The sequence below is a fragment of the Pezoporus flaviventris genome, unplaced genomic scaffold, assembly GCF_033815535.1.
Source record: "Pezoporus flaviventris isolate CSIRO_AGI_PZ_B2104156 unplaced genomic scaffold, CSIRO_AGI_Pfla_v1 ptg000047l, whole genome shotgun sequence".
NCBI lineage: Eukaryota > Metazoa > Chordata > Aves > Psittaciformes > Psittacidae > Pezoporus > Pezoporus flaviventris.
This window is the reverse complement of record NW_026892595.1, coordinates 17,005,926-17,024,143: the sequence shown is the minus strand read 5'-3', so window position 1 is coordinate 17,024,143 and position 18,218 is coordinate 17,005,926. Positions and strand designations below refer to the sequence as shown.

The following is an 18,218-nucleotide window of genomic DNA, read 5'->3' as shown; positions in this document are numbered from 1 at the left end:
ACTAATGCTCTAAGTTTTCAATGAGAAGTTAAAGACTTGTCATTGAAACCTATCTTAAGGTACACACATCAGTCGGTACCACCAAGGGCTAGTGACCAGGGATCTCTGGCTGTTAAAGGACATTGAAAATGTAACAACCACTGTCTAAATGCACAAGTCTGGCCACGTAACAGCAAATAATTTTAAGCAGCATACGAAGCATCCTGGAAGTCTCCTTGTATAACCTATCAGGATTCACCTATCAAATTTCATCTTCAAGGACTGCAGCTGGATGTAGGCTTTACTCTTCTCCTGAGCCCAAACAGAGAGGAAAAAGCAACAGCAAAAAAATCCCAACTCCCAGAAATTTAAAGTCCAGAGCAAGGCAAGCTGAAATACAGCTGAGCTTTCAGAACACCCTGACGCCTGGCTGAGATGTCACATTCATTAGTAGGGGCACACAGGAAGGGGAAGAGAGTTAATTGTGCATTTCAAGCAAATGTGACATAAAAAAGCAAAGTTACATTTTCTGATCAGTCATGGCAAAACCTATATAAACCCCAGTTTTTTACTCAGTCATAAACTGCTTATTAAAACACAATTTTAGTTGGCTATAAGAAGTGTGCAACCATTGCCTAAACCAATCAGATGTGACAATGATAAAGCAATATAATAGCTAGACCCAAGCCACAGAAATACCCCTTAGGCCCAGTTCTACTAAATGATGCTCACTGAAAAGTTTAGCTAGATGCAGCGGAAATGTGTTCTAACATGAATATAGAACAGGAAAAAAATCCAATGTCTGGACACAGCAACTGCAATCTAGTAGTATGCACTACTCTGACACTGAGTAACAAATAAGAGCATTGCTTATATAATTGCCTTTACTGCATTTTTGTTACACAATGAAACATTTGTACATTAAGTGATATTAATCTGATTATCAGAAAAAGCTTTTTATAGAGCTTGCTTGACTACTGAAGCTCTTTTTTTTTTCCTCTTCTACTCTCCTGAACTGATTTAAAAGAAGCTCTTGGTAGGGAACTAGTGCATGTATGAGATGGTTCCACTTATTGCTGTGGTATATCCCAGCTGCCCCTTCCAATAACAACAAAATTCTATTATGAAAATTTTCTCTCTGTTAAATTATCACCAAAAATTCTTGGCAGGGATATTGATGTGTATCTATACCAGCAAGGAAACTAGTCCCCAAATGTTTATATTGTATTTCAGTCAGACACAAAGGCTATTGCAAATTCCTCATAATCTGCAAATACATTTTGCTTCCCTCAGAAGGGCACTCAGTGCAAAATCTGTGAGCCTTACTAAAGTCACAATTAACTGCCACCTTCCTGCAACTTTTACCTGGCGCGTCTAATAAATAAGGGTTTAAAATTACAGATGCAAGTCATGTATTTTGCAGATTCAGCTGTGTCTTTTCTCTCCTAATTTACTGAGAGACCAACTTCTACCTGATTTATTCGTAACACCATCAACCTACCACTTTGCTGTTCAGTGACTGGTTTTTATGATTTGCTAGAAACACAATAAACCAACTCAATCCAAGGTGCTCCAGTGGCTGTGATGGTCACCCTTCAGTGTTTTGCAGAATGTCAAAAAGAGCCGTATTCTTTTGACAGAGAATTTACAGTAATTTTATTGGAAAGTTACAATGAATGTCAATATTCAGTTCAGATCCTGCATGCTGTCATATGAAGGGGCTTTAAATCTTGCAAAAATACATGCATTAGTGAACAGAAACTCGTGACATACAAGCTAAGAGTGGCAAATTAGGCAGCGGTGTCCTTTGGGAGAATCTCACTGTCAGGGGAAAATCCCCTCATCCTGCAGACTTGTAATACAATGTAACTACACCAAGTCATTACTAGGTATGAAATTAAATCTCATTTATATTACATGCAACTCCAGCAAAATATATGTCAATCCTTCTCAAACCTATTTCCCAAAGCCTCTTGCTACTAATGCCAGAGGAAACAAAAAATGGACAGCATGTATATATTCCATATGTATATGCATACTATTATGCATACACAAACAAAGCAGGTTAAATCTTTTTCTTTCAAGCCAGTTATACTGTAATCTAAATACTCCAGCAAGCTGTAGGATACCAGTGCACTGCAAGCATTGTTCAACAAGTTAAGGAAAAGTTACATTTTCAATTTCCAAGAGGAAGGGTGGTGACCTATAAAGTTGTAAAGGAAATCACTCACAGGGTTATTTCAATAACCTTGCTAAAAACAGCCCCCTGGAATTATAAGAGTCTCTTCCTCATCCTGCTCAGAACAATTGGAAAATTACGGAACATTTAAAATACATTAATTTAATAGACTAAAAAATACAACTAATGGAGGCAAATAACAGTTCTTACTCATGAAATTGCCCTGCTCATTTCTCCGATTACTTTGGTAGCTGCATCTGAATTTAGCTAGTGGAAAGAATGTCCCAGATTACATAACAGGTACACTTAAAATGTGTTACAGATCTGGAGTGGTCATTCCCTCCTGAAGACTTTTCAGTTTACCCTAAAGACACTGTGGACAGGCTTAACTTAAGCAAAAATTGATTGCTAGAACCTTTGGGGTGAGCAACATCAGACTGGATTTGCCATAAACTGGTGGGCTATTTTTTTTCCTATATGATCAGATAAAATGTAAAATAAGTGATAGACAAGCATTTTGCAAAATAAAGGACAAGAATAAAACTGGGCTTATGTTGCTTGCTGTAATATCTTCTACAATAAATTCATCACAGGAATTTGCGTGGTAAATGTAGCATCATATTCCTTTTTAGCCCACAGTGCAATTATCTGCATTAAACCCAGAAAGGTAGGGCATACTGTTAGCTACACTTTAAGGGGCACAGGGGGAATAAAAACAAGGGGAGAAATATTTGTATTTGTAAAGAAAAGCATTGTGTCACACAGCACACCAGCAGATACTAATACAGACCCTTCCCCCCACCCTTTTACATCTGATCCCTCAGTAAACACACAGTTGCAAACACCTGAGATACAAAACAACACCTGCCTTAACCTATCTATGACAAAGCAGGACTTTAAAATCTTCCAGATCTGGGTTACTGCCTTCATAAAGTCTACCCTTATCCTCTGCATTTCAGAAGGCCATTGATTATTCACTAATGCAGCTGCAGTGCTTGGGCAGGTAACAGGGAACAGTGTGCCCAGGAACAAGTTCATCAGGCAGATGACTCCACGGACATATGAAGTAAAGGCTTACTCCAGATGAGATCAGCACAAATTTGACAGTGCGGTATTAACCACAAAATTCTGCATTATTAATCCAGGTGAGAGAGAGGATTCCTTTCAGACTCGTCCTACTGATTCTTTCTCTGGCAGCTTATTTCTGCTTTGCAGAAGGGCACAAGAAATTAAACTAATGAAACTGAATTTTTAGGAAACACACTAGTCATACATCTTTTTCCTTGGTGCTCAGGTTTCTTCTTTATAACACAGAAGATGAGCCTAGAACTGCTAAAGCTCAATGATAACATGTTTTATTTTAGGGATAGAAAACTTGATTAATAAATGGCCTTTGTGCTGTCTTGTTTCAACACTGGAATGTATGAAAGTTAATTTCTAGGGGAAAAAAAACACCAACATTCACATAACTCAGGAACAGTCACATAGGACACCTGGCAACTCAGTGCATATTGGTTTTAAAAGGCTACAGGAGAGCCCTGCACCACCAACTAGAACTTACAAACTTACCCATCAGTAAATCAGGGCCATTATGTAATAACACCTATCTCTGAAGTCACATCCTGCTTGCTCCAATGGGAAGCAATGTTCGAACTGCTGCCATTAACTTTTTACTCCTTGTAGTAAATACTAAACTCCAGCGCTTCTCATCAGCTCATAGTTTAAAGGCAGACACAGCCCCACAGCATGGGCCACACCAGCGCTTTCTACCTCCCAATCCGTTCTCCAGCTGACAGGTGTGCTTAATTATACTACAGACTTCTACAGGTGACACTGACCTCACTGCTGGAAGCATACAGAGCTCACCATCACCACCGTTCCTTGCAGGTCATCACTTGGCATTCAGTGCACATGGTGCCTTACCAAAGTGCCTCCGTTCCTCTTGATTTATGGCTCGGTTTTACTGGAACCTGCCGTTACACCCCTTCCGGCAAGGGCGCAGTGACAAATTGCCCCTGTTCTGCCTTTTCGCGTGCTCTGCAGCCACAAACAGCCCTTCGCCTTGCAGTTGGCAAGGACAGCAGACGGTGCCCCCACCCGCGGGACGAGGACCACCCGTGGCAGCACGCAGCGGGGAAGTTGTCCGCTACCGCAGTGTCACACGGGGGGAGCACATGGCTTGTTTACGACACTGGCAGGGGGAAGTTTTACTTCTTTGAACACATCCCGAGCCGCGCTGGGCTGCTCGCTGGGTGTCCAGAGGCACTCCCGGGCCTGTCCGCCGCCTCCCCCCGCTCCGGTACCTTCCTAAGGTCCGCCCGCAAGCTGTGGTGCTGCGGCCTGTCACTGCCGCACCCCACGTCCCGCCGCCCCGAGCTGCCGCCGCGCAGCCCCGAGGTCAAGTGCCTCCGTCGCCCGCTGCCGTGCAGCGCCGTGGTCGCCAGCGCCCGCGAAGTCCCCTCCGCTCCGCGGGGAGAGGGCCGCTGCCCGGTCCGGCGAGCTTTAACGGCGGCCCTGCACCGCCCTGTCCCGTCCCGCCTCCAGCTCCTCTCTCCCCCTGCAAGCCACGGCACGCTCTCGGGTTACCGACAGGTTTTCTTTAATGACAACGAACAGCCATGAAGCGACCGATAAATGGGTGGCGAAAGTGGCGCCGCGACCCAGAGGAGCCGGCCCCGCCGGGCGAAGAGCAGCGGCCAGGCTGGGGTCGGAGGCAGCCGGCCCTGCCAAGCGAGCGACGCGGGGCTCGGCTGCTTTCGGGGGAACGGGTTCTTTATTTTTGTGAGGAAAAGAGAAAAGAATTTAAAAAAAAATTAGAAATCCGCTTCTGTGCCCGTTCAACACGGACCGGCGGCAGTGGGGACACGCTAATGACTCCCTACGGGTACAAGTGACAAGCGCCGGGCTGGGTTTCCTAAGCGATGACACAACCTCCCTTCTCCTTGAAGGGATTCTTGTCCTCGGGAACCCCCTTTACGAGCGGGTCCTCGCCCGAGCGCTCCTCTATGTAGTTCTTGATCTCTTCGGAGCACTTGGACACCTCGAGAGAAAAAACAGAGAAGCAGCTGCGTTACGGTGCACATCCCAACCAGATACACAAAGTCTGAGCACAAAGCCAGCACTTAGCATGTGCAGACTCAGCTTCTTTCCACTTTTTCACAGCCCAGTGTTCACAGAACATGTGAGTACCACTGCGAATGCGTATACCACTCAGAACAGCACTTGTTGCATAGTTAAACTGTTGGTTTTTTTTTTTTTTTTTAATAAAGTAATACAGGTTTTTAAGATGTAGATCACACCCTCCGTTGGCATCAGCGTGACTTACGGTCAATGGGTTCGGGATCTATAACTTTCAATTCAGTTTCCAAGTCTTGATGATTTCAAGTGTCTTTCCCAGACAAAGCATTCAATAATTACTTTTTTCAGTGGTAATACAAATTCTCACCTTGTGGTTCTATAATAGCTGCTGTAGGTCATGAATGGGAGTAAAGACCTAGCTGGGAAAGACAATTTACTTACAGGTTACCTGGGGTTATTTTGACCAACGGTTAATAAAACAGCCTGTTGTGTTATGAGAGAGCATAACATGCATGACACTCTGCTTTGACATTCACAGAAGACTAGCACTGGTGTAGGTAAGCCCACAGAGAACCGCCTGGGAAGAAGAAATGGCTTTAGTTTCGTTCACTGAGACAGGAGGAAGCACATGCAGTACACATAGTAACAGTGCCAGTGGAGCCTGAGGGCACACAAGCAAATCCCACCAGCTCCAGAGGATCCTTGTGCACACATACCTCTCAGTTTCCCTTCTCTGTCAGCAGAAACTGCCTTTAGGTGCTCGAATGCGTGACATGTCTGAGGACGGGCTCCTGGCTCTGTCCCCACCTCCTCCCTTCCCACTTGTGATCCCTGCAGAGGCACAGTTGTGCAGAGTCAGCAGCAGGAACCAGCTGCTGGCCAGACCACCAGATGACTAGTGTTTCTAATTTAAGGCCTTCTTTGTTAGTTATATTTTACTCCATAGGTAAAGTCGTAACAAGAGAACCCATGAATTTACCTTGTACCACAGACCAACAGTGTGGCCTGTGCAAAATTAAGCTTTAAGCCACCAGAAAGAATTCAGAGTTAGTTTCCAATTAAGTGATGTATAAAATAAGGTCTAACTACCTCTAGCTGCCTTACAGCAAAGAATTTGGGCATACAAATCCCGTTACTTGTGCCTTGCTCTTGTGTACCTTACAAATCCTGTTCATTCCAACTGGGGCACCTTATACCATAGTAAAGTTGTGCTCCAATGCACATGCAGAACCAGGGTTTGTTTTACTTCAGTCAGCACTATCAGGATCATTTTCACATATAAGAAAAAAATGTCTGCTTAGATACACAGACATTTTTATTAATTTGAAAAATTATTCCAAAGAACATTTCCTCATAGTGCTATAAATGTATAAGAAAGGGTGAAGAAAACTTTCGCTAAATGTTTTTACTTCTGGTGACAACAGAAGTGTGGCTTCTGCATTTCCCTGTCCTTGTATCAGCCATACAGGTACCACAGGACTGCGGCAACCACCACACATCTTACATTCTCACAGAGAGACTTCCTCTGTAACTCACTACTAAAATTGAAGATGTTGTCTGTGCTTTACTACAGGTGATGTGAAAATACCCATTTCCCTGAAGTGAACAGGCTTCTGGTTTATTAAAAAACAAAACAAAGACAATAATTTTAAATTATTATTATTAAAATAAAAATCTGTACATCCTACAGAGTTTATTTCAGTTGTTTGAGAGCTCTCTGAGGGATGACACAGACATCTACAGTACTTGGTTCTGGAGCCCTCAGTACTGGTGGAGCTTTAGACTGTACTGTAACGCCCACAGTCACTGATAACTGACACCTAAAACTGAATGTGGCTTTCTTATTTTATGGGCTAAATACCTACACATGCAATTTTATTAGAGTGACTAATGCTACTGATTCCCTCATATAAATGTATTTTTAGTCCTAACTAGAATCATTTGTTCAGATGTAGTTTGCTCATATTGGCATGCAGAATTAAAAAAAAAAAAAAAAAAAAGAAAAAGAAAGAAAGAAATAATAAGAAGAATATTAAAGAAAATTAGTATTAGTTGTATCATGGAGCAAGATCAGTCCTGCATGTCTTTCATCTACAGAAAATGTGCAAAAATACAAAATTTTCACTGGACACCATTTCACCTGCGGAAAGGAACAATCAGTGTGAATGACTCAAAAGACCAGTGTTTCTATCAGATGAGGTGGTATGGATGAATGAATGGATGGATGGATGGTGGCCCAGCACCAGCACTCCCTGGATCCTACCTTCTGCCCGGGCACCGCACAGCCTGCCCTGAGAGGGGAGAGGGCTGCCGCAGCCCCACAGCTCGGAGACGCGATGCGGTCCCGGATGGGACGGCACGGGTCCAGTAACAGGACAGGGAGCGGTGCCGTAGGAAGACTTCCCGCCGCACAGCACCCCCTCACCTGGCACTGCCAAGTCCCAATGCGTTTTACAGAGGAGGAAAACAGCTTGACGCGCTCCTCCCTCGTCAGGGAAGGCTGCTTTTTGCTGGCACTGGGCTCCTGGGACTCACAAGGGAGGGGAAGCCAAAGGTGCCAAATGCAATGGGAGCAGCCGCACCCGGCGGGCCCGTGTCGGCCCCTCGGGCGCCTTGTCCCCGGGATGGCGCGCCCCTTTCCCCCCGCTCCACGGCAACCCCCATGAAGGACTGGCGCTGCGACACGGCACTAGCTGTGGTATGTCGCCAGCACCGTCCCCGGTCCTGGCCCCAAAGAGGCTGACAGGACGTGTCGATCCAAAGCCTGCCCGTCCCAGGGCTGTCCTGAGAAGCGGCTCCCCAAATCCCTTTGCCCTCGCCTCCTCCGGGACCGCCGCGGCGGGACGGGACACTCCGGCTCCGCGCTTGAGCCGCTGCACCCGGCCACGCCGCCTGCCCGACGTGCTCTTTCTTCCTGCCCCGGGCTTCGTATAAGGCCCTGTAGCTTCCCCGGGGAGTAACGGGCTTCAACCCGCTTCGGCCTCGGCTCTGCCGTCCACCCCGGCAGCAGGGCAGCCTTTCTCTGCGGCCACTCACCGGCTGCCTCTCCAGCTTCACTTCTTTCCGGAGCTGCTCCACTTCCATTTTCAGTTTGTCTTTCTCGCTCAGATCCTCGATGTTGATGGCTGGCATCGTCTACACTGCCAAAGCGCAGAGGGAGGGAGGACACAGGGTTACCTCTGGGCAGCGAGGGCGCCGGGGCCGGAGCCCCCGGGCGGGCGCTGGACGGCGGGACGGTGGGACTGCCGCCCTGGCCCGCCCCCGGGCTCACTCACACTGTGCCGTCCGGGCTGCACCGCTGCTCCGCGGTCGCCGCTTCCTCCCCGACGCGCTTGGCGCCCCTTTCCCGGCCTTTAAACAGCCACACTAATCCCCCCTAACCGGATTAGAGCCCGCCGCCGGCCCCGGCCCTGCTGTCGGGCCGCCGGGGCGTTGACATGGGCCCTGCCGGCACAGGGAGGGTCCGGCCGCTCCGGCGCTGCCCCAGGCAGGGCGCTCGGCCCCGCCGCCCGGCCCCCCGAGGGGCAGCCGGCGGCAGGAGTGCGGAGCTGCAGCGACCCTCCGGTGCCGGCATCTCCCCTCTCGCTTCACCACCACCGTGGGGCAAAAGCAGAAAGGTCGGACTAGTGGTTTGGCCCAGGGGTGAGGTCTTGGTCCCCTGCCACCTCCTTCTGCTCCTCCTGGCCCTCGCGGTGATTCTTATTTGCCTCTGACACCAGGATCCCTGGGCTCCGTGCTCCTCTTCCCAGCAGCTAACGTAGCAGCAGGTGGTTTCTATGGGCACGTTCCTGCATACTTGTGTATTAAAACTATACATGGAATGGATTAAAAGGTAGAGAGGGGAAGGAACTGCTCTCAGGTCAAGTGCCTTGGGCGAGTGGCCAGCCTCAGTGGCAGACAGCAACTTTTGTTGGTAACTATGTCTTCAAAACACAATTGCAGCTCTGCATGAGAGGGCTGTTGTGCCCGACCTGCAACAAGTGTCTCTGGAATCATGGTATTCTGACTGGTGTTGAGGATGAAGCACTCCCCACAAGAGAAGTGATGGGTTCAGAAAGGAACAAGAAGGAGCTAGGAAATTCTTCTCCTGTGGTTATATATACACTATCGAGGTCTAGATGCCAAATTGGGCACTATGATTTTTTGAAACAGGGTGGTCTCCTGTGCTTCTTCTGATCCTAGCAGCTGCTCTCCTGCAGTACCAGTGGAGGCAGAATTCACAACCTTTTAAACTGAACAAAGCTCAGGCCATTAAAATGGGCCTGCATGAGTCCTGTTATCTGGCACTTCAAAGATTCCTATAGGCACTCACACCTCCCTATTTCTACCTCTGGCTTTTAATCTTACAGAGATTCCTTTCTGCTCTTCCCACTCACCAGATGTAAGCAGCTGTCAGCAGTATGCAAGATTTACATCCTTCTTCTCCAGTGCTTCTCCTATAGTGCTCTTTGCATTTATTTTATTTAGACAGCTAACTAAAATCAGTTCCTCTTCCCCTCCCTCTGGCTGTTATCTCTCCCCTCCCAGTCGTTGGTATGCAGCTTCTACACCCCCATCATCTAGACTGGCAGCTGCAACCCCAAACCCCACCAGCTGCTGGTCCTGGTGCCAGATGAAAGGGGTGGAAGAAGCCAGCGGGCCAGAGGCTCCAGGGAGCCAGGGCTGTTGGTGGGAGCACAAACGTTGCGGTGAAGGGAGACAGAGAGTGTGTGGAGTGGTGGTGGCAGGTATAGGGAGCAGGAGTGAGCTGAGGGTGGGCTCTGGCACACGGTTAATGTGGTTAGGGTGAGAGGGACAGCTGCAGCTTGGTATTGATGACCCTGAAATGGTGAGCTGTCTGCTGACATGACTAGCTCCACTTATGGCAGTGAGTAAAGGACTTTGTACCACTTGCTGTGCTAGTTCTTTTACTCACGTTTATCCATTTTTACAGATATTCATCTAATCTAAGTGAACTTTGCTGTTCCAGTGAAGAAGCTGCTGAATAAATACTGCACTGTGTTGCAGCACTGACGGATAGGTGGGTTTAGCTCAAACTTTGGTGTGTATGCGCACAGAGGAAATGGGAAATAGGGAAAATGGTATTTGCATGTCAGCATTCATTTTGCTGCTGTTGTTTAAAGTGGCATTTCAATGACTTTCTTTGCAATTCCAACAAAATCCAATGAAAGCTAAAGGACATCAGTCATGTTAAAATCACTTGAGAGTTTCCTAATATTAGTAGGATGGCCTTTTGATGTTTTTTTTGTTGTTTTTTTTTTTTTTTCCTGGAAATGTAAAGTGTATGTTGTTTGTGTGTTCTTTCCTACCAGAGGGACATATGCTTTATTACAGTTGCTGTGCTTAATAAGCTGAACAAACCCCTAAAAATGAGGACACCTGTTGCTAACAGTTGTAGCTGTAAGTTTCTAAAACATTGCGGATGTGTCCTTCGGTGATGCCTCAAACTGTACCTTTTTATTTTTTTTTAATTATTATTTATTTATTTTTTTGGCATTAAAGCACCCACTTATCTTTTGGCAACTGGGGATTCTAAAAAAGGAACAGTACTGAAGAAGGAGGGAGAGGTGATACTCATAGCCTTTCAGAAGCCACATAGGTGGGGTAGGGATTAAATTTGCTCTTTTTCTTGTCTTTACGAAAAACAAAATTATGTCAGAAAACTAGGTTGTAATCCTCCACAATATAAGAAAATCAGAGAAGCCATGGACAGAAAATCATTTCCTGAAATAATGAGGTTGCTATGAAGTTCCTTCTCCTTTTAGCCTGTACATATTGTGGCTTCTTTCCTGCAGGCCACAGATTTCAAGGGCCCTGTATCACCATCCAATCGAGGGCAGAGCCTGCCTGAAGGACTGGGGCCTGGCACAGTTGCTGTAAAGGGAGCGGAGAAGAACAATAGGAGATCAGATTAATTTATTGTTATCTATAGAGTGCACGCCTAATTTGCAGCCACTCTTATCTCCCTTACTGTAGTATATCTGGAGTAAACACTAATTAATGTAATGTCTCTAATAGATTAGACAGGGAAAGTATGCTGTTTTCTGCTTACCCCCTCCTCTCCCAGATCACACTGGATTGCCTGGTGGGGCTAAAATCTACAGAGTAAAACAGGTCATGATATTTTCTGAAATCCAGCTCTCTTTGAACTGGCTAGAGGTTTCAACCATTCAGCCCTTGGGTTTCCCGGGAGTCCAAACCCGCTGACGGTGCTCCGGTTTTCTCAAGTTCATTGGCGTTATACACAACGGTACTAAATTAGTGACGTTGGTTTGTTGCTGTTTTCTCTAGCGGCACTGCCTGTGCTTGACCCGGCTGAGTCAGGATCTGCCGAAGGGTCCCAAGGTTGGATTTCAGGGTCCAGCCGCCCGGAGCCTCCAAACAGGGAGCGACCACCGTGGGGGCGACGGCGAGGTGGGAGAGAACTCTCGCTAAGTGGCCAGTCTCGGATTTCCCCGTGATTAACAGGAAATGCGCTTTGAGCATCATCCCGTAATGTGAGGGGGTCGGGGGAGACAGGAAGACACAGACAGGGACGGGACAGCCTTGGACCCCAGCCAGCTCCCCGCAGCGGAGAATCCTCCGCCCGGCCCCTGCTGCTCCCCCGACAGTGGGACCCCAGACGGCCGTGGCTGAGCGGGGGCTTCCTGCGCCCCCCGACGCTCGGGCTCACGCAGGCGCGCAGCCTGCCGCGCCCCAGTGATGGCCGGGTCAGCGGGGAGCTGCTGCCCCGCTGAATCAGACCTTCCCCTCCCACTACGTGCGCAAGGACGGAGGCGGCCCGGGGAAGCCGCCTCGGCGCATATAAAGCTCTGCCGTCGGGCCGGGCAGCACCATCGCTCCCGGGACCCCACTGCCACCCACCCACTCTCCCGCCCTCCACCGCCGCGACATGGCCGCCCGCTGCCGCCTCCCGTTGCCCGCGCTGCTGCTGCCGCTGGCCTGCGCAGCCCTGGCCCCGCGCACCCTCACAGGTAGGAGCGGGCGCTCGGTGGGGCCCCGAGGGCGGCTACCGGGGCCGGGGCCTCCGCCGCCGCCGAGGTGGCTTCAGCCCCGTTCGCTGGTGTCTCCCGCAGAGAAGCAGCGCTCCTGCCTGCTGCCCCCCGATGAGGGGCCCTGCCGCGCCCTGGTGCCGCGCTGGTACTACGACAGGTACACGCAGAGTTGCCAGGAGTTCACCTACGGGGGCTGCCACGGCAACGCCAACAACTTCCTCACTCTCGACGACTGCGAGAAGAGCTGCTGGACCATCAAGAGTGAGTCCGGGGATCGGCCCGCCAGCCTCCCCGCTCCCGGGGGCTGACCCGCCGGGGTTCCTTGAAGTGCCTCCGGGGCGGCAGGGGCTGGCGGCGCTTCTGTGACCCCTGGGGGGTAGTGGAGGGTGGTGGTGTGTGTACTGCTGGTGGGATGCTTTGCACCCACCCCATTGCTCACTCCTGCCTGTGGCAGCTTCTCCCTGATGCAGAGAAACCTAACTGCTAATTAATGCTTTGGATTCCTCCCTTAAGTCTTATCCCACTTTATTAAAGAATAGGTAGTGGGACAAGCAGGGACTTGCCTGCAGCCGGAGTAATAGAGTAGTCTCCACTACCACGTTGCTCAGTAATACGGGGAGCACAAAGGGTTTACAGAGGGTAAAACTGTATTTCTTGCAGAAGTACCCAAATTATGCCGGATGGAGGCTGATGGAGGACCTTGCAGGAGTCATCTAAGAAGATATGCCTTTAACTTGAGCTCAATGAGGTGTGAGGAGTTCATCTACGGTGGCTGTTATGGAAATGGCAACAACTTCAGAGATTTGCAGGCTTGTGTGGACCACTGCCTGCCAGAGAAAAGTAATGGTTGTTCCAAATTTTTAATAAAATAGATGGTCTGAAAGCGACATGAAGAGGATATTTTATTTGATATTTTCTTCTGGATACCCATACAGTGGTATTTTTGAAGACTTCTGTGAAGCAGATGTGTATCTTGCCGGCAGATTTTTGTGTCACTTGTCTCATCTGTTACTGAGCTGTGTTGGTTTACTGTGACCTTATGCCCACAGCTGCACCCAGCTGACCTCTTGATTCTAGAGAGCTGTACACATGTAATCTGAAGGGAAATAAGGTTGGAGATCTGTGTTGTTGAGGCAGATGTGTGAGGTGTTGTGGCAATTATAATCAGGGCAGTGATACTGTAATATAAAGCAAAAGTGCCTTTCTAAAATTCAGGTCTGAGAGATGCTGTTGGGTGAGTTGGGCCTTTGGCACTTGGCAACTGAATTTATGATAGAAGTCTTCTGCCTGGCATGACTCTTCGCTGTCTTTCCTTATGAGCTTTAAAGAAGAGAGGTGGTAATTATGGCAGGTGACTATAGCTGTGCTGTCATAAATAACCAGATTAATAGCCAGTGTGAGATAGGATCTCTGAAGAAGAAAGATCTACCAAAATGTATAAAAACTGTCACTGCCTAAGCTTTATTAGTGTTTGATGAGACAGTTATGTTTGGCTGATGACAGATTGTCATCATCCTCTTAGGTGAATGCTGAATTATTTTTGTCTATTGCACATCCAATAAATTGATAAAAGGGCTGCAGCAAGGAAGGTAAACTTCTGCTGAGGCAAAATGAAATACAATTTTTGAGAGGAAAGTGATGGGGTTTGTACTTTTTGCTGCAAGTGGGCAGGATTTGCTGACAAAATCATAGCAAGGATAAAGGAAATAATGCCTTTTTCCTCTACAGAGGTCATTCCACTGGAATTATTATTATATATTGTTGGATGCTATATAAATATCTCAGTTGTTGTAGGTATGGCATCACAAATGGGGAAGGCTGATATATTTCACTTGTGGGATGGTAATCCTATTTTCTGGGTCTGTTCATTGCTTTCTCAGTTCCGTAACTCACAGGAACAAGATGTAGAAAGTCTCTGAAGTCACTGGTGACAGTCATGTCACTTCAGTGGGAAGAATGCTTAGCCACAAAATTTATTGCAGGGTTAATGTAAAGAAGCTTGGCATAGAGGTTACATTTATGTAATTTATTTTTCTTTTTTTTTTTTTCTTTTATTTTTCAAGTTGGTCCCTCGCTATGCTATAGCCCAAAGGATGAAGGACTGTGCTCTTCTTCTGTGCCTCGCTATTACTATGACACCAAGACTAAATCATGTAAGCAGTTTAGATACACCGGCTGTGGTGGAAATGCCAATAACTTCGTTACTGAGATGGATTGTTACAACGTCTGCAGAAAAGGTAAGATTGTTTGCATTTTGTCAGTCACACACAGATAAAGCAGTCCAAATGCCAGTAAGAGATACTCAGTGTTCTTTTACTCACCTTGGCTTGCTACACGTGTATGCTTTTTGCATTTTAGACTCTGTATTTTCAAAGGCAGGGAAAATTGAGATGCAACAATAAATCCTTCTGACAAGAACGATGTGATCTGAGATGGTTACACCATTTTTAAACAAAGTGTAGAGAAGTGCACACTAATTAATTGACTAGAGCTTACAAGGAAAAAGCTGTTTAAACTGTTTACTACCAGCATGAGCACTGATTAAGGTATCATTTTCTTCTAGATATTTTTAAGTAGGATTAAAGTGAGTTGTCAAATCAATTTTTTATTCTCCTTTGCATTTTCAGCAGTTACCACCTTCCCCTGATTTCCTGCTGCTTGTTCCCATGTCCCATTCCCATTACTGAAGATTTCTGCCTCATCAGTTGTGCTGAGTCAACTGTTTCTGTGGCTGTGGGGGGAAGGGTTGTGAATGATAATTGATTTTTCTTAATTGTTTTATTCAAACTTGGCTGTGCTTGGAAGCCAAAGCAGTTGTGCTTTTACCTGCACTCGTATGTTCATACCAGCTATCGCAAGTTTTAATGCTCTAGTTTAATTCATTTGATATGTAAATCAATGAGAGAGAGAGAAACACATAATTATATGTTGATTCCCAGAGCACTCGGGAAGTGAAGCCAGCACAGCATTTAAACAATTGATACTAACAGGTAAAAAAAAAAAAAAAAAAAATGCTCTCTCTAGCATGTACATGCCTTTGGAAAACAAAAGAAAAAAAGCCAAAAAGTAGCTCCAAGATACGCACAGGGTTCAAGTACTTCAGTATTTAAGGTGTGTAGTCAGAAGGCTTAAATCAGGATATGATTCTTTAGTTCTGGGCTGTAAATCCAGGGCTGTGGCAAGGATTGCATGCTGAGCACAGTGCTCAGGAGTAAAAATAATTGTTTGCCAGTTAGTCATGACAGTACTATTTCTGAGAGTGACAAGCCTGAGTGTGTCTCTGCCATTCTAGTATTACAAGAAAGTCTTTAATAGCTAAGTCTATATGAGATGCTTGTGATTATCTAATTTGCATCTATTACTACCTGGAAAATGGTAGCGCCAGGCTTCAGCCCAAATGTGCAGAAAGAGAGGGAGGAGGAAGGAAACTGCCTCTTCAGCATCTTGCCTTTGGGCTCTGCCCCTGCCAGATCCACCTGGGGTTTCTTCCTTCCTTCCTCACTCTTTTATGGAAAACGGAAGGAAACAATGTCTGTTTCAACTAGAACACCAGATAGTCAAACATAAATGATCTCTTACAAGCTTTTTCACCAACTTGTGGATTTCACAATTCAGTAAGGCTTGATATAACCAAAGCCCATAGTTAAGGGCATAATTGGTGCTAATTAATGTTGAGCTATACATATTCATTTCTACAGCTTGGGAGTGTACAGCAGCATTAAGCAAATCTTTCAGGCAACTTAAGCCACTCCTCTTCCTCTCCCACAATTCCCTCCCCGGCATCTTTCCTGCTCCTTTTGTAGTCTAAAGTTGAAACCAGTTGACCTTCACTGGGCAAATATACAACTGCTGTTTAAACTGATCCATAGCTTTTGGAATGAAAACTTTTCTGATTGATTTCGTTTTAAAAAAGTTGATTTTTGGAAAAGAAAAATATGTTGGGTTGACAGTGAAATGATTCGGAACTGGCCTCAGTGGCTTTGTATGCTAATAATTGGTAGCATAAAGACAAAGATTTTCAGTCAAATTTGCAAAGTATTTGTATTCTTAACTGCCACTCACACATTTCATGTAGCCCTTGTCAACATTTCTAGAGTTAACCCCAAATGTCTTTGCAGCTTCTCTGTGAAACCCAGTTCTGTGCAGAAAACCCCAATAACATCACCTTTCTGTCTCCCACAAGCACTGGTTATGTTTTAGATTTAAACCCACTGTTAGAATCATAGAATAGTTAGGGTTGGAAAGGACCTTAAGATCATCTAGTTCCAACGCCCCTGCCATGGGCAGGGACACCAGGACACCTCACGCTAAACCATACCACATACTAAAGCATACCACTGTTCTGAGAGATGCAGTAACAGTCATTTTCCCCCACCATACACACACAATAGAGCACTGTGTTTCCTTCCATACTGCTGTCACTGCAAAACAGCTGGAAAAGACTTGGATGCTTGCCGAGGAAAAGAGCAGCAAAATTCCAAAGTGCCAAAGGTTGACACACTGGAAACATTACAGTGTGTGAGAATAGGGTGTCCAGAACACATTTTGCAGTTTCTGATACAATTTGTTATTATTAGATCAACTGCTTCAACAGCATAATGTAACACCCTCCCACCCCCAAAATAACCAAACAATAAAGAGTAGTAACAGTTTTGTCATACTGTTTTCCTAACTGCTTCCTTTACTTTCTTAGCAGGGACTCGGAAACCAGGAATCAACAAACCAACGAATGCATTCCGCAGGAAAATGATGAGAAAACTGATTAAAAAACCTCAGACATACAACCCTAAGTCTTAAAGCTGATGTGCACTTGGATGTTTGAAACACCTTCTTTTGATTCCACTTTCTTCTTTTGTAAGATAGTTTCCACACAGTTTTATACACTGACATAGTTCTGTCTTTCAGAACTACTTTTTATTTCCAAATTACACTTTATAAAGAACTGCATTTAATAGAAATAGAATGAACTGAAGTTTGGTTCTTCTGCTCTGTTGTTTTTGCAGTAATACTTTGGCAAAGCCAGGTGTTTAGATTTCCATGTTTTTATGGGGGAATGTTACTACTGCTTTGGGAGAATATTTTAGTTTTTACAAATAAGAGTTGACAAATCAACTGTCCCTTAGTATAACTGGGGAGGGTACAGAGAGAAATCTCTACCATGGATTTTTTTATTTTTGTTTTTTGGCATTCTCTGGTTACTAAAGAAGAGAAACCTTTCAAAAGTGTACTCAGAGGTTTATTACCCTGCCATTTTACATACTTCAGCTCTATTATTAAAGTAGGCTGTCCTTTACGGTTACATTCATAGTCAAGGTGTTAAGAAAACACACTTGAACAAGGCAGTGAGTAAGCTACTTGAGTACTAAAATGAAAATGTTACCATTACTTTTTCATGACATTTAACATTTCTGCCAAGTTACACTCCAGATCCTTGTATGGCAGAAATCTGCATATTTTTGATTTTAACAGAGCTATGCTGATTGTATCTGCTGAGGATCATGGTGTTTGTGTTTATGCAGTGGCTGTTAAAGCAGAAAATCAGAAGCTTCTGCAAATCTTGTGTAATCCCTCTTTTGAGGCATTGTTGTATTTCTTGTGGTAGATTATACTTATGTTGATACTATTGCACCTTCTTTTATGTTTTGTATTTGAGCCATGTCTGAATTTCAATTAAATTCACCTACAATATTTTCTAAATACAAATTCGTAAGTAATGTTAATAAAATGTTTTTGGGAAAAAAAGGAGAGCTTGTTGTGTCATTATCCTGAATTAGTTGTATACGCCAATATGTGTAATGGAACCTATTATTTACTAATTATGACTCTAGCAGACTTTAGTTGTCTCTTAAATCATTTCCTTACGCTGAGGTCTTTATGTGAAGAAAGCCGGTAAATTGCATTGATGTCATTCATCCCCAGCAGTTTTTTATGCCTCAGCTGGCTCTCCTGAGAGAGCTGCTCTCAAAGGGCTACTTAGTTAAGCTGAT

The 18,218-nt window shown here is 45.7% G+C and overlaps 2 protein-coding genes across 4 annotated transcripts; one reads left to right on the top strand and one right to left on the bottom strand.

Moving 5' to 3' along the window:
* Window positions 1–4,740: 4,740 nt before the first annotated feature.
* Window positions 4,741–9,029, bottom strand: LOC133276999 (guanine nucleotide-binding protein G(I)/G(S)/G(O) subunit gamma-11). Of its 2 annotated transcripts, none has more exons than XM_061468486.1 (3): window positions 8,902–9,029; window positions 8,273–8,376; window positions 4,741–5,198 (listed from the first exon to the last, which is right to left on the bottom strand). In XM_061468486.1, exons 2-3 carry the CDS (start codon window positions 8,366–8,368, stop codon window positions 5,073–5,075), a joined length of 222 nt encoding a protein of 73 aa, XP_061324470.1. In that variant the 5' UTR covers window positions 8,369–8,376; window positions 8,902–9,029; the 3' UTR covers window positions 4,741–5,072. The 2 variants fall into 2 exon arrangements, with proteins under 2 accessions (XP_061324470.1, XP_061324469.1); XM_061468485.1 differs by lacking the exon at window positions 8,902–9,029 and adding an exon at window positions 8,512–8,762.
* A 2,923-nt stretch (window positions 9,030–11,952) lies between these two features.
* Window positions 11,953–17,973, top strand: TFPI2 (tissue factor pathway inhibitor 2). 2 transcript variants are annotated; one of them, XM_061468484.1, is made up of 5 exons: window positions 11,953–12,210; window positions 12,313–12,492; window positions 12,892–13,071; window positions 14,295–14,468; window positions 16,928–17,973. In XM_061468484.1, exons 1-5 carry the CDS (start codon window positions 12,129–12,131, stop codon window positions 17,026–17,028), a joined length of 717 nt encoding a protein of 238 aa, XP_061324468.1. In that variant the 5' UTR covers window positions 11,953–12,128; the 3' UTR covers window positions 17,029–17,973. The 2 variants fall into 2 exon arrangements, with proteins under 2 accessions (XP_061324468.1, XP_061324467.1); XM_061468483.1 differs by having other exon boundaries at window positions 11,959–12,210; window positions 16,925–17,973.
* The last annotated feature ends 245 nt before the right edge of the window (window positions 17,974–18,218 follow it).